This window comes from Globicephala melas, chromosome 4, assembly GCF_963455315.2.
Source record: "Globicephala melas chromosome 4, mGloMel1.2, whole genome shotgun sequence".
NCBI lineage: Eukaryota > Metazoa > Chordata > Mammalia > Artiodactyla > Delphinidae > Globicephala > Globicephala melas.
In genome coordinates, this window is record NC_083317.1 from 135,262,895 (window position 1) to 135,277,945 (window position 15,051).

Below are 15,051 nucleotides of genomic sequence, written 5' to 3' on the forward strand. Positions count from 1 at the left end.
TGGGTGGAGAGTGACGGGGAGGGTACTGCAGGCGGAGTGGCTGAGCAGACGTGTCTGAGGAGGTGGCGGGCACACTGAGTGCTGAGGGACAAAGGAGCTGGCCATGGTGAAAATCAGAAGGCAGAGCGTGCCAAACAGCCAGAGCCACAAGCCTCAGGGCCCTAAGGCTGGAGCAAGCTTCGGGTGCTTGAGCACTCAACAGGTGCACTGTGGCTACATTGAGTGGGCAGTGGTGGTCATTTGAGCTGATGCAGGAGATAACGGGTCCCCGCGTGTGGGGCTTTGCTCCCAGGGTGAGGAGTTTGTCTGGTCTTCTTCCCATGATGGAAAGCCACAGGAGGGGTTCCCCAGGAAGGGTGACATAATTCCTCTTTCCCGTCCCCATGGCAGGCCCAGACCCCAGGCTGAGGGATGTTCCTCCTTGATGGACCCCCTCTCCCAGGCCGGCCAGAGGGGCCAGGAGTCCGTGAGACAGGGTCTCTGGAGGGTACTCTTTGTCTGCCTAGAAAATCCTTTCTCTAGCATTTTGCCTGCTTCTCACTCTTACTTGAGCTTTGGTGGGGAGAGGTCAGCTACGTGGTGCCAGTATCTGGGGGCCAAACTGAGCTCAGGGTAACAAGTTCCCGGTTACCTCCATTTTTCTGGCCTGAATGCAGGTACCTCTGGGTCCACTGGTGGGGTCACATTGTCATCAAATGTTTGTCTGGTGATAACTATAATAATAACCACACCCATTATCACCACTTTGGGGGGTGCCCAAGCGACCAAGCAGCTCACTTGGTCACCCCCCAAATCCAGTACTGCAAGGGAAGTTATTATCCCCATTGTGTGGAGGAGGTCGTCAAGGCTGGGAGGCAGAATCCCCCAGAGATAAACCAGTGTTCTGTCCATGTGGTTCCTCCAGGGCAGGAAGACAACCCCATGTCACCTGAAAAGGGGCAGCTCTGCCCAGAGGGCATCCCTGCCCTGAACAGAGGGCAGCAGGGTAGGGCCTGGGGGATGCACCGACCTGGGGCCCCGGAGGCCCGGGGGAGCTGAGCGACCCTTGCACGCATGGGGGCCGTGTGGTCTCCAGTTCCAGGACGAGATTCTTCATGTCTGGGGAGAGAAGCTTCAAGGCAAAGCGACACAGGTTACAGGTCAGACTTGGGGGACAGAAGAATGGTTACCTCTTGGACACAGACCTGTTCTATAGCCCAGCCCCTGAGGCTGGCGTTTCCCTGACACCCAGTGGGCATCTCAAGAAGGTGACCTCTGGATCCCCAGTTTCCATTCTCTCATCTGCTCTGAGACGAACCTGGTTTGAATGGATTACAGAGAGATAATGACCTCTCGGATGGAGTTAGGAAGCTCACTCAGGGGCCTTTATCCAATGTCCAGGACAGCACCATCCAAGAGAAATATAATGTGAGCCACCAATGCGAGACATCCTATATAGTTCAAAATTTCCTGGTAGCCACATAAAAAAGGTAAAAGGAAGCAAGTGAAATCAATTTTAATAAGTATTTTATCTTACCCAATATATCCCAAGTATTATTATTTCAATGTATATTCAATGTAAAAAAATTACTGAGATATTTTACATTCTTATAAAATGCATCCAATGTGTATTTTACACTCAGCACATCTCAACTGGAGCTGGTCACATAGGGCCAGTGGTTACTGTACTGGAGGGTACAGGTCTAAGAGGTCTGGAGCATCTCAAATCCCTGAAATGCCCTGGCCAGCTATCTTCTAGGTCAGCTTCTCCGACCCTGCTCTTTCCTCACCTTTTCCTCTCTCCCCACTTCCGTTCCCTCTCACAGGACTGTTTCCTGTGTCACCTCATGGATATGGTGTAAGTTCAGTTCGGGCTGTGGAAGGGAATTTCACAAGCACTTGGGCAGAAGAAAGACAGAAGGGAAAATTCCATGTCTGAGCCGATAGGAGCCCAGAAAGTTATAAATTCACCTCAGTGTTTTTGAGAGGATGGGACACCTTGCCAAGTCCAATTCCCTGCTGAGAAGCATTTCCCTTCATCACTTGTTTAAGGTGGTGGGAGAACAGACACGTACCAGAAACAGCTAAATGTACAATCTGGGCTCCGCGTGCCACGTGAGGGCAGAGAGCTAGATCCCTCCGGACAGACTCCCACTGAGCAGTGGGGGAGAAGGTGAGCTGTGTGGTGGCCCTGGGACCTGCATGTCTGCTCTCTCATGAGCCCAAAGCTACTCACCGGACTTCGGCCCCCTCTGAAGAACGGTGGTGGGAACAGAGGGGGTGGCGGGGGGGTCAGCAGGCAGCATGCTCTGTGGCCGCCACGCTTCTTCTGATCCAGGCCGGGAAGGGCTGTTCAGAGAAAACAATGCTCATTAGCATGGGGTCAGTGCTAGGGCCTCTGGGTGTCCACCGCGCCCGGGAAGACTACATCTCATTTTCGAGTCTCATTTCCAGGCTGTTGGGTGTGAGCACACCTCCTGCCTATACCTGATCTAGCCCTCCCCTGCCTTCACTGGATAAATGAACAGATGGTGTGGCCACTGTGACCATCACGAGGTCCAGGGCTGCTTCTCCAGACACTGACTGGTCACTCTGTAGATGGGACAAGGAATGCCAAGTTCAAACTTACTCATAAGGTATCCCCAACAGTTGGGGAGAAGGCAGTGTCTGTTAATACCCTTGATGCTGTGCCCAGAAGGAACTGTTCTGAGGGGGGAGGCAGCAGGGCTGGGGGCAGCGCTGATCAGACCCAGAGCCAGGATTTCAAACGTAGATTTGACTCCAGACTCTACACAGACATTCGAGGTCACCCATGCTCACTGGAGAGCTAAGGTTTAATGTCTCCAGACACAGGTGTGAGGAGATGAAGAGAGGACCCTGGATACTTACAGCTTCCTTGTCACATGCCCGTGTTCAGTGTTAGTACATGTTCAGTGTTGAAGTGTACCTGGCAGGAAGGACACAGATCCTAAGTGTACAGCCCACTGGATTCCTGCAAAGGGGACACACCCTAGAAGCCAGCACTTGGGTGGAGACACAGAACTCCCTGGCCTCTAGAAGCCCTTTCAGCTCCTGTCCAGTCTCTGCACTGCTCCCTGTACACCACCCTGGCTGCTAGCCCTGGGGAGTCCTTGTGCCTGTATTTGAACTTTATATGAACGGGAATTCTTGTGTCCTTCTTTTGCTCTACATAGTGTCTGTGAGGGGCTTCCTGGTCATTGCTTGTCGTTTTTATGCTGCTGAATAGGGTTCCCATTCAGGCTCATGCATTGGCTGGTGGGAGTGGAAATTGCTTCAACCTCTTTGGAAAACTCTCGGCATTGTCTACTAAAGCTGAACATAGGCACATACGATAGCTCGGCAACTCACTCCTAGGCGTTTACCGATGGAAAAGTGAGTATGTGTTCACCCAACACACGTACTAGAACATTCATAGCAGTGAGATCCATGATCGCCCAAAGCTGTAATTTTCCAGCTCCCAGTTTTGGTCTTGTGATGGTACCTCCATCTCCACCCTTTCTCCAAACCTCGGATCTCACAGAACATGGGCGGGTTTCCCCCCACCCCCTGCACTCCTCTTGCCCTGAACCCAGTTTTCAGTGTTGTCTCCCAGGGGACAGTGCTAGCCTTCTCTTTCCACCCTGGGATCCAAGACTTGCCTCACACACCAGGCAACCAGTAGGTGCTCCCCAGAAGGCACCCGGTGTGGGGCGGCTTGTGTCAGCTCCAGCGCCCCGGGAATCACTGCCCTGAGCACACCTACACCCTCACACCCAGCAGAGGAGCATCCACTGGCAGGGCCAGTGGTCCTCAGCGCCCTCAGACACAATGTCCCCATTGGCAAGGAACATTTTTAAAGACACCTTTGTTATCCTAAAATGAAATTCATACATAATACAACATACCTATACAATTAAAAAATCAATATAGTGCTCTGAATATAATATAAAAGAGAACTCTCAGAAAAGTGATTTATGATATAAACAGGCATATTTTGACTATAAGTGGTCAGGCACTAGCACATCAGGAAACATGATGATGTAGTTAGATGCTTGCACCTATATGAGAAACCGCAGTGAATGCACAAGGTGCAGTAGAGGCAACACAGATGCTTCAAGTGACGTGCCCGCTGTGCAATGTGATTTTCTCAAATGATGAAAAACACTGGGTAAAATCCCAACCAAACAAAGCACAGTCATTACTCAGCAGTTGTAGTCTCAGAAAACTCAGTTTCATACTACAACCGTTCAACAAATTTGATGTCAAAGAGAATCAGTTTCTAGGATGAGATAATTATACAGGGTATGTATCATCCATGTGACATTTCAGAGTCATGTGGGACATGGAATCACTCTTCATGTATGATTCTGTCCCACTCTTTGCGGGAAACCTCTCACCTCAGCCACTGTGACAACTGAAAATGAAAATTTCCAACGTGGCCCCACGAAATACTCTCTGACATAAATTGTAGCAATGTTTTCTTAGGTCAGTCTCCCAAGGCAATAGAAATAAAAGCAAAAATAAATAAATGGGACTTAATCAAACTAATAAGCTTTTGCACAGCGAAGGAAACCATAAACAAAACAAAAAGACAACCTACAGAATGGGAGAAAATATTTGCAAATGATGCGACCAACTAGGGATTAATTTCCAAAATACACAAACAATTCATACAGCTCAACAACAAAAAAACAAACAACCCAATCAAAAAATGGGCAGAAGACCTAAATAGACATTTCTCCAAAGAAGATATACAGATTGCCAATAGGCACATGAGAAGATGCTCAACATCACTACTTATTAGAGAAATGCAAATCAAAACTACAATGAGGCACCATTTCACACCAGTCAGAATGACCATCATCAAAAAGTCTACAAATAACAAATGCTGGAGAGGGTGTGGAGAAAAGGGAACCCTCCTACACTGTTGGTGGGAATGTAAATGGGTACAGCCACTATGGAGAACAGTATGGAGTTTCCTTAAAAAGCTAAAAATAGAGCTACCATGTGATCTAGCAATCCCACTCCTCGGTATATACCTAGATAAAACTCTAATTCAAAAAGATGCATGCACCCCTACGTTCATCGCAGCACTATTTACAATTGCCAAGACATGGAAGCAACGTAAATGTCCACTGATGGATGGATAAAGAAGATGTGGTACATGTATACAATGGAATACTACTCGGCCATAAAAGAGAATGAAATAATGCCATCTGCAGCAACATGGATGGACATAGAGATTATCATACTAAGTGACGTAAGTCAGAGTAAGACAAATATATCACTTGTATGTGGAATCTAAAAAAATGATACAAGTGAACTTATTTACAAAACAGAAACAGACTCACAGACACAGAAAACAAATTTATGGTTACGAAAGGGGAAAGATGGGGGAGGGATAAATTAGGAGTCTGGGATTAGCAGATACAAACTACTATATATAAAGTGGATAAACAACAAGGTCCTTCTGTATAGCACAGAAACTATATTCAATATCCTGTAATAAACCATAATAGAAAAGAATCTGATATATATATGTATATATCATATATATATGAATATATATTCATATTCATATATATATATATGAATCACTTTGCTGTATACCAAAAACTAACACAACTTTGTAATTCAATAAAATACTTCAATAAAAATAAAAAAATAACAAACAAACAAACAAAATGGCCCCATTAGAAACTGTTGGCTTATCCCATGTTTGGAGACTGGCTTGGTCATGAACAGTCCACAGAATCTGGTTCCCACACAAAAGCAGCATCTGCCCCAGGCCAGGTAAGTTAACAAGGAACTGAGGGAATTCAGAGAAGCAAGGAAGAGGTGATGACCAGCTGGGAGGGACATGGGAGCCTTTCTGGAGGAGGTGGCATTCCTGCTAGCTCTGGAAGATTGGGGAAGATTCAGACAGGAAGTCTTCTAGACCCAGGAACTGTCTAGGGCAGTCAGGGGCACTAGAGCTAGGCCTTGAAGGACTGGATGGGGCAGGGGTGATGGAGGAGGAAGGCTCCCCAGGGGGAGGGAGGAAAAGCAGGTAGAGACAACGTTCTATTCAGGCCACTTTGACTGCCAGAAGCAGAAGTTCATTCACACCGGCTCAGGTGGGAGAAAAGGGAGGTTCATCATAAAGCTGCCAAATGTTAGGAAGAGCAGGAACTGAAACTCCTGGCACTCCTCTTCTCCTCCCCCTCCTCTCTCTTCCCCTCTCCTTCCCCTCCCTCCCCTCTCTCCTCTCCCCCTCCACCTCCTCTCTCTCCCTCTCTCCCCCTCCCCCTCCTCTTCTCCCCCTCTCCTCTCTTATGCTTCCTCCTGTGCATCTGTTCACCCTGTCTTTTTTTAATTTCCTCTTTGATTTCTTCAGTGATCCATTGGTTGTTCAGCAGCATATTGTTTAGCCTCCACATGTTTGTGTTTTTTACAGTTTTTTTCTTGTAGTAGATTTCTAATCTCACAGTGTTGTGGTCAGAAAAATGCTTGATATGATTTCAATTTTCTTAAATCTACCAAGGCTTCCTTTGTGGCCCAGCATGTGATCAATCCTGGAGAATGTTTCATGTGCACTTGAGAGGAATGTGTATTCTGTGGCTTTTGGGTAGAGGGATCAATAAATATCAGTCAGGTCCAGCTGGTCTAATGTGTCATTTAAGGCCTGTGTTTCCTTATTGATCTTCTGTCTGGATGATCTGTCCATTGATGAAAGTGGGGTGTTAAAGTCTCCCACTATTATTGTGTTACTATTGGTTTCTCATTTTATGTCTGTTAGTATTTGCCTTATATATTGGGGTGCTCCTATATTGGGTGCATATATACTTACAATTGTTATATCTTCTTCTTGGATTGATCCCTTGATCATTATGCAGTGTCCTTCTTTGTCTCTTGTAACAGTCTTTATTTTAAAGTCTATTTTATCTGATATGAGTATTGCTATTCCAGCTTTCTTTTGATTTCCATTTGCATGGAATACCTTTTTCCATCCCCTCACTTTCAGTCTGTATGTGTCCCTAGATCTGAAGTGGGTCTCTTGTAGACAGCATATATACAGGTCTTGCTTTTGTATCCATTCAGCCAGTCTATCTATGTCTTTTGGTTGGAGCATATAATCCATTTACATTTAAGGTAATTATCGATATGTATGTTCCTTGTGCCATTTTCTTAATTGTTTTGGATTTGTTTTTGCAGGTCCTTTTCCTTCCCTTCCTCTTTTGTTCTCTTCTCTTGTGACTTGACAACTAACTTTAATGTTGTGTTTGGATTCCTTTTTGTGTGCGTATCTATTGTAGATTTTTGGTTTGCAGTTACCATGAGGTTTTGATATAGCAGTCTGTATATAAACAAGATTGTTTTAAGTTGCTGGTCTTTTAATTTCAAATGCATTTCCAGTATCCTGCACTTGTACTCTCCCTTCTCACAATTGCTGATTTTGATAGCATATTTTTGCACAGATGATTTCCTTCTTTTACTTTATGTTTGCCTTTACTGGTGAGCTTTTCCATTTGTAATTTTCTTGTTTCTAGTCATGGCATTTTCTTTTCCGCTTAGAGAAGTTCATTTAGCATTTGGTGCAAAGCTGATCTTGTGGTGGTGAATTCTCTTAGCTTTTGCTTGTCTGTAAAGCTTTTGATTTCTCCGTCGAATCTGAATGAGAGCCTTGCTGAATAGAGAATTCTTGGTTGTAGGTCCTAGCCTTTCATCACTTTAAATATATTGTGCCCCTCCCTTCTGACCTGCAGAGCTTCTACTGAGAAATCAGCTGATAACCTTATGGGAGTTCCCTTGTATGTTATCTGCTGCTTTTCCCTTATTGCTTTTAATATTCTTTCTTGGTCTTTAATTTTTGTCAGTTTGACTACTATGTGTCTTGGCATGTTCCTCCTTGGGTTTATCCTGCCTGGGACTCTCTGTGCTTCCTGGACTTGGGTGACTGTTTCCTGTCCCATGTTAGGGAAGTTTTCAGCTATTACTCTTCAAATATTTTCTCAGGTCTTTTCTCTCTCTCTTCTCCTTCTGGGACCCCTATAATGCAAATGTTGGTGCATTTAATGTTGTCCCAGAGGTCTCTTAGACTGTCTTCATTTCTTTTCATTCTTTCTTCCTTTATTCTGTTCTGTGGCAGTGATTTCCACCATTCTGTCTTGCAGCTCACTTATCCGTTCTTCTGCCTCAGTTACTCTGCTATTGATTCCTCTTAGTGTCTTTTTCATTTCAGTTATTGTATTGTTCATCTCTGTTTGTTTGTTCTTTAGTTCTTCTAGGTCTTTGTTAAACATTGCTTGCATCTTCTCAGTCTGTGCCTCCATTCTTTTTCTGAGATCTTGGATCATCTTCACTATCGTTACTCTGAATTCTTTTTCTGGCAGATTGCCTGTCTCCATTTACTTATTTGTTCTTCTGGGGCTTTAGCTTCTTCCTTCATCTGGGACATAGTCCTCTGCTGTTTCATTCTGTCTGACTTTTTGTGATTATGGTTTCTGCTCTGCAGGCTCACGGATTGTAGTTCTTCTTGCTTCTGTTGTCTGCCCGCTGGTGGACAAGGCTATCCAAGAGGCTTGTGCAGGCTTCCTGATGCGAGGGGCTGGCTCCTGCCCACTGGTGGGTGGAGCTGGGTCTTGTTCCTCTGGTGGGCAGGGCTGTGCTCAGGAAGACTTTAAGCAGCCTGTCTGCTGATGGGTGGGGCTGTGTTCTCACCCTGTTGGTTGTCTGGCCTGAGGCGTCCCAGCACTGGGGCTTATAGGCTGTTGGGTGGGGCTAGGTCTTGGGGAGGAAGTGGCAGCCTCCAGGAGGGTTCACACCAATGAGTACATGCCAGAGCTGCTCCTTCCAGTGTCTTTGTCCCCACAGTGAGCCACAGCTGCCCCCCGCCTCCACAGGAGACCCTCCAATACTAGCAGGTAGGTCTGTCCCAGTCTCTTATGAGGTCACTGCTTTTTCCCCTGGGTCCTGGTGGACACGTGACCTTGTGTGCCCTCCAAGAGTGGAGTTTCCATTTCCCCCAGTCCTGTGGAACTCCTGCAATCAAACCCTGATGGCCTTCAGAGCCAGATTCTCTGGGGGCTCCTCCTCCCATTGCCAGACCCCCAGGCTGGGAAGCCGGACGTGGGGCTCAGAACTTTCACTGCTGTGGGAGAACCACTGTGGTATAATTGTTTTCCAGTTTGTGGGTCGCCCACACAGTGGGTATGGGATTTGATTTTATTGTGCTTGCACCCCTCCTACCATCTTGTTTTGGCTTCTTCTTTGTCTTTGGATGTAGGGTACCTTTTTTGGTAGGTTCCAGCGGTTTTTTTGTCAATGGTTGTTCAGTTGTGATTTCAGTGTTTTTTTAAGAAGGGGTGAGCTCACGTCCTTCTACTCTGCCATCTTGCTGGCCGCAACTAAGAAGTCCTCAGGCAGATGGCTTCTGGCAGGGCTGTACCTGGAATTCCATGACATCAGCAGGAATCGTCTCTCCCGACCTCTCGGCTCTGCTTACTGGTGTCATCCTCACTCAGGTGGCTCTGCCTTTATTTTATGAGAGCAAGATGGGCACTACCTGCCACAGGCTGACCCACCCTGTCTTTTTTTGCATCTTTACTCCCCCATCACTGCATGATGGCTGACCCGGTCTCACCTCAAATCGTTTACCTCCAGCATCTGTTTTGCCTGGAACATCCCTTTGTGGCTCTTGTTTCCATGACGCGGACTCTGATGGCCCTACACATTTTTTTCCAGTCAAGTGACAGGTCCCTGGGGTGGCTGTGCAGACCCACCCAGGACCAGGCCCAATCTTCAGCATCATCTCAGTGTGTTGCCAGCTCCACTGAGGCTATGGGAGAAGGTTCTCTGGAAGGGAGCAAGGGAAGGCAGACCCTGTAAATAAGTTAAATAGAGCACAGAAGCAAGAAGTTTTAAGGTGTAGGTCTAATGGGAGAGGAGGTTCTGGAAAGAAGAGCTGGAAAGTTAGTTTGGGGCTAGATCATGCAGTTTTGGATCCCCCACCAAAGGGTTTGGGCTTTATTCAAAGTGTAGTAGGGGGGCTTCCCTGGTGGCACAGTGGTTAAGAATCCGCCTGCCGATGCAGGGGACACGGGTTCAAGCCCTGGTCCGGGAAGATCCCACATGCTGTGGAGCAGCTAAGCCCGTGAGCCACAACTACTGAGCCTGTGCTCTAGAGCCTGTGCTCCACAGCAAGAGAAGCCACCACAATGAGAAGCCCATGCACCGCAACGAAGAGTAGCCCCTGCTCACTGCAACCAAAGAAAGCCCACGCACAGCAACGAAGACCTAACGCAACCAAAAATAAATAAATAGATAAGAGAGTTAACATAAATTTTTTAAAAAATGTAGTAGGGAGCCACAGAAGGTGCTGAGTGAAGGAGTAATAGGATCAACACGGTGCTGGGAAAGACGGTGTAGAGGCAAGGTGGGCAAGGAGAGCTCAGAGAACGGCAGGCAGCAAGCAGGCTGCAGGCCGGGTGTGGAGATATTCTATCAGGGCCTGCGGTGGTATGGAAGCAGTGAGGGCCGGAAGGAAGGGGCCACACAAACATCCTGGGGAGAAAGAGACTGGGGGTCAGTGCACGGCAGGGGTGAAAGAGGAGGAAGGATCAGGGTGATTCTGATGTTGCAGGGCACCTGGGGCAACAGTGGTCCGAGTTTAAGATAGAATAGTCAGAGAAGGCACTGGTTTGGAGGAAAGCTTCCAGCTTTAGTGTGAGACATTTGTTCATCTGTGCGTGTGCTTTGCCAGGCACTGGACTAGGCCTTGTGGGGGCAGAGCGGTGCCTAAATGTGCCCCTGTCTGTAGGCAGCTGCCGCGCCCTCTGCTCAGGGCCCACTCTGCCCTCCCACACCCAGCCCCATCCTGGAGACTCTTACTCTACAGCAAGAACTGTCAGGTTCACCCTCCACCAAGAAGCTTTCCGTGATTCCCAGGCCAAGACGGAGGGATCCTGCTATGCTTTCTCCAGGTTTACCCCATGTTAGCTCTTATCCATGGGGTGTTTCCTTGTGCTCTCTGTGAGGATGGGCATCAGTTTTGATCCATAGGGTCTAGCACAGCACCTGGCATACACTGGATATTCCGAAAATGTTTGCTGAATTAATTTTTAAAATTTACTACATGCCAGGCACCATTTAAATGCCTCACACATATAAATTCACCTAATCCTCAGAGAAACCCTGAGAGTTAAGTACTATTATTACCATGATCATCATCCCCATTTTACAGATCCGGTAGCTGAGGCAAAGAGGTGAAGCAACTTGCCCAAGGTCATACAACTAGTAAGCGACAGAGCCAGGATTTGAACTCTGGTTCCAGAGTCCTTCCTGTTGATCTGGACACTATGACTGCATGTGTGTGGAAATAAAGATTGGGAGCTAAGAAGAAGGCCAGGGGTGTTCCTGGAACAACCACCTGAGATAGAAAGTGCCTCATTGCCATGAGGGAGGACGCACACTAGGGGACCCATCGGCATCTCGGTAAGAGGCCGTGAGAAAGGATTTATTCTAGGAGTTGGGCTTTTGCTTCGTGATGCTGGCGGGAGCTTATGGGGAAGCCAAGTCTGGCCTTGCTCTGGACTGGCTGCTGTCAGGACATGAGGGTTAGTCTATGACTTCATCTTTTTTTTAAAAAATAAATTTATTTATTTATTTGTTTGTTTGGCTGTGTTGGGTCTTCGTTGCTGCACAGGGGCTTTCTCTAGTTGCGGCAAGCAGGGGCTACTCTTTGTTGCAGTACGCGGGCTTCTCATTGCTCTGGCTTCTCTTGTTGCAGAGCACAGGCTCTGGGTGCGCGGGTTTCAGTAGTTGCAGCACTCGGGCTCAGTAGTTGTGGCTCGTGGGCTTAGTTGCTCTGCGGCATGTGGGATCTTCCCGGACCAGGGCTTGAACCCGTGTCCCCTGCATTGGCAGGCAGATTCTTAACCACTGGACCACCAGGGAAGTCCTGTGGCTACATCTTAATTTTCATCCAGAAGAAGAGGAGACAGGAGCTGTGGGCATAAAGCAGCAGCACGGTTACCCACGTGAGCAACGACAGAGGGCCCGCTGGCTGCGGGATAGTGTTGTTGTGTCCGTGTCTGGCATGGTGACAGAGTAGCCTTGTTTTTATCTTGATCCATCACGGTCACAGAGTGGCCCCGTTGGCTGTCGTTCTGTGAGGTTGTTTGTGTCCAAGAAGAGGAGCCGCAGCCGAGCCGGAGGGCAGGCAGCCAAGTCGCTGTGTTGTTACAAGACCTGACGTCAGCAGCAATGGCACTCCTCTCCCCGTTTCTCTCCTAGAGTGTAAGCCGCTGCGGCTGGCCTGGGGCAGGCGGGCAGCTCTCCAGAGCCCTTCCCCGGCCCCAGCTGCAGCCTCTCCTCCGCCTCGGTTGGGCCTCAGCAAGGGCTGAGCTGTGGTTCTATGCACGGCCTCTCCCAGCCAGGGGCACCTGGGGGGCGGCAGGTTCGCGAGCTGAAGGCGCACTGCTCATCGCTCCTGTTTCCAGACCATATAGGGCCCCAGTGCTTCCTGCAGTCTGCACCCTCTGCAGCCTCCACTGATGAAAGACCCTGGCCCCTTAGAGCCGTCCCTCCTTCACTCCCTCCTGGAGGCTGGAGCTCCCTTAGGGAAGACACACTACCAGCTGCTCCTGCCAAGCCTACTGCACTGTCCACCCCTCCCCCTCCCTCTGTCCCCTCCCCCTCCCCCCACTTCATCTTCAGCAGGTGAGGACCATCTATTTCTGCCTGCCCCCCAGCTCCCTGGAGAGGTTTGTTTTTAGCGCCGTCTAGTTTATTTCCAGCTCATTCCAGCTCAGAATATTTCCATCAGGTGGACGTGTTTGGGAACAGCTTCCCCTCGCCTCTTCCTCCCAATCACTAAAACAGGCCTTCACATGTCTATTTTGGTGTCATCTGAGTGGCCTCCAGGTCTCTCCGGACTAGGCTGCCTCTGTGGAATCGTGTCTGAGCTCGGGTCCAGCCTGGAAAGCCCCAGAGGCTCTGTTGTAATGGAAATAATCCTGTGTGTGTGTGTGTACACGGCGCCTGCAGAAACCTGGGTGCCCCAAGTGGCTCAGCCCCAGGCAGCTGCCTTGGAAATGCCAACCCCCGTGGAGTTTCGGGACTGCCCCCCCTGACTTACAGACACCAAAGCCATTTTGTGCGTGGCCACTGCAGGGCCACATCACAGGTAGAAACAATGCTGAGTGTAATGCAGGCTTTCGGCAAACATTTGGGGTTTTTTTCTTTTTGCTGTTGTTGATGCTGTTTTTGCCCTTTGGACAAACTACGCACTTGAGTCTGGTGCATATCCTTGGAAAGTGATTCACTCCGACCTACTCTTGGAAACATAGGGACTTGGATCAAAATGTGAGTCCAGGTGCAAGTGACCATGGGACCCGGCGCGACTCCCTTCTTCAACCTGAGGATCCCCACCTGCACCACAAGGAATTTGGCCCAAACCACCTCCAAAGTCCTTTTTTTACACATATGACCCCAGGATCACCACTGTGTCCAGCTGGGTCTCTCACTCACCAGACCAGCCCATCAGTAGGGCACTAGAGACAGCCTTTTCTGTTTCTGCCCCCTTTTTTTGCATCAAGCAGCAACCCCTCAAATCAAGCAAATGTGTCATTAGAAGGCCGCAAAGGAAAGACGTGACACACACATCCTGCCTTTGCAGGTTGGGAAAATTACAGGTGCAGCCATGCACTAACTGCTCCACAGCTGCTAGGGCTCATTACTTCCGCCCCCTCCGCTCTGGGCCTCCCCTGCCTGTTGGAACTTGTGCTCGCAAGAGCCCAAGGAGAGGAGAGGTGAGGGCACACGCTCGTGGCATCACTAAGGGTTCTGACCGTGAGTCAGATGGCTCAGCTACAACCAAGTTCTCACCCTGACCAGCGGCAGTTTGCCTGGTTTTCCCCCATTCACAGATTCCAGAGAAGGCTGCACCTTACAACTTTCTTCACACCAACCCCACTCATACCACATACACCTTGAGAAAAATATTCTGATCCTAGAGCTTGAAGGTATTTGAACGTCTCTGAAAAACCATGTTAGGAGTTTGCTGTCTTGCGATTTGACTGAGCAGGCCTGGGAGGCAGGTGAGGACACAACCTACAGAGAAGACATTTGCCCCTGGGATGACAGTGAGCTGCATGACCCAGCCTGGAGCTGCCAGCCAGCCTGGAGAGAGATGGAGAGTGTCTTGGCCACCCAGTGCCAGGGTGGCCCCGGACCACAGAATACCATGCTACTTCAAAGCCAAGGGAGCAGCAGCTGCCAGCCTGCCACTCAAGGTCACAAGAGAGGCACACACACACACACACACACACACACACACACGCGTGCCAAGATCCCCATCAACTCCAATGTCAAGCCCCTTTACGTTGCAATTCCAACACCAGCGGAGGAGTTTAAAATTTAAAGGCTGCTGAAACCTCCAGAACAAGTTTGCTTTCCAAGAGCCTTTTTTCCAAAACAACAAACACACACACACTCACACAACTCACCCAAGCAGCAAGCTGAGTAACAGAGCAGTCCTGAAATGGTGAGCAGATGAGCGAGGCTGAGGGATGGCCCCGTCATCGCGGGCAAGGCCCCGGCGGACTGGCCGGGGGACACCCGCTGGAGGCTGGCTGAGATTTGTCACGCCCCCAGCGCTCCCAGCGCCTGGCCTGCTGGGCATTTGGGGTGGGAGTCGGACAATCCCTGCTCTGGTGTCGCTTCTGCCCCGGATGCCAGGGGTCCGGAGGCCAGTCCTGAGCTCCCGGGAGCAGGAACGGGAGGCAGAGCTCTGGCCTCTCAGGAGGATGCACTGGGGGTGGCTTGGGAGAGGAAGAGTTCCCCAGGGAGAGCCCAGGGGAGGAGGTGGGGCTGGAGCCCAGGATACTGATGCCCCTGCAGCAGAGGGGAAACGGAAGGTAACCCGTGAAACAGGCTGCTTTGCACTCTGGCAAGCCTCACAGGGCCATCCTCACTGTCACCCCAGCCGCCGTGGGTGTGGGGTGGGGGGGAGTCTGCCTGCCTCCGCTCCAGGGAAGGTCACCACATCTATGCCAGTGCTGGCAACAAAGCTAAACTTAATTAAAATATATA

General features: G+C 49.3%; 1 protein-coding gene across 2 annotated transcripts in view; it reads right to left on the reverse strand.

Moving 5' to 3' along the window:
- COLQ (collagen like tail subunit of asymmetric acetylcholinesterase) overlaps positions 1–15,051 on the reverse strand; it is a 65,971-nt gene that overhangs the window by 30,367 nt on the left and 20,553 nt on the right. Inside the window, exons 1-3 of one of the 2 annotated variants that reach the window (XM_060298629.1) lie at positions 9,602–9,698; positions 2,216–2,328; positions 1,010–1,111 (exon numbers count right to left, since the gene is read on the reverse strand). In XM_060298629.1, coding sequence (XP_060154612.1) covers positions 1,010–1,096 — 87 coding nt within the window. In that variant the 5' untranslated portion in view covers positions 1,097–1,111; positions 2,216–2,328; positions 9,602–9,698. Of the gene's footprint in view, positions 1–1,009; positions 1,112–2,215; positions 2,329–9,601; positions 9,699–15,051 lie in introns of those variants that run through there. The other variant, XM_030876392.2, reaches the window with a different exon arrangement.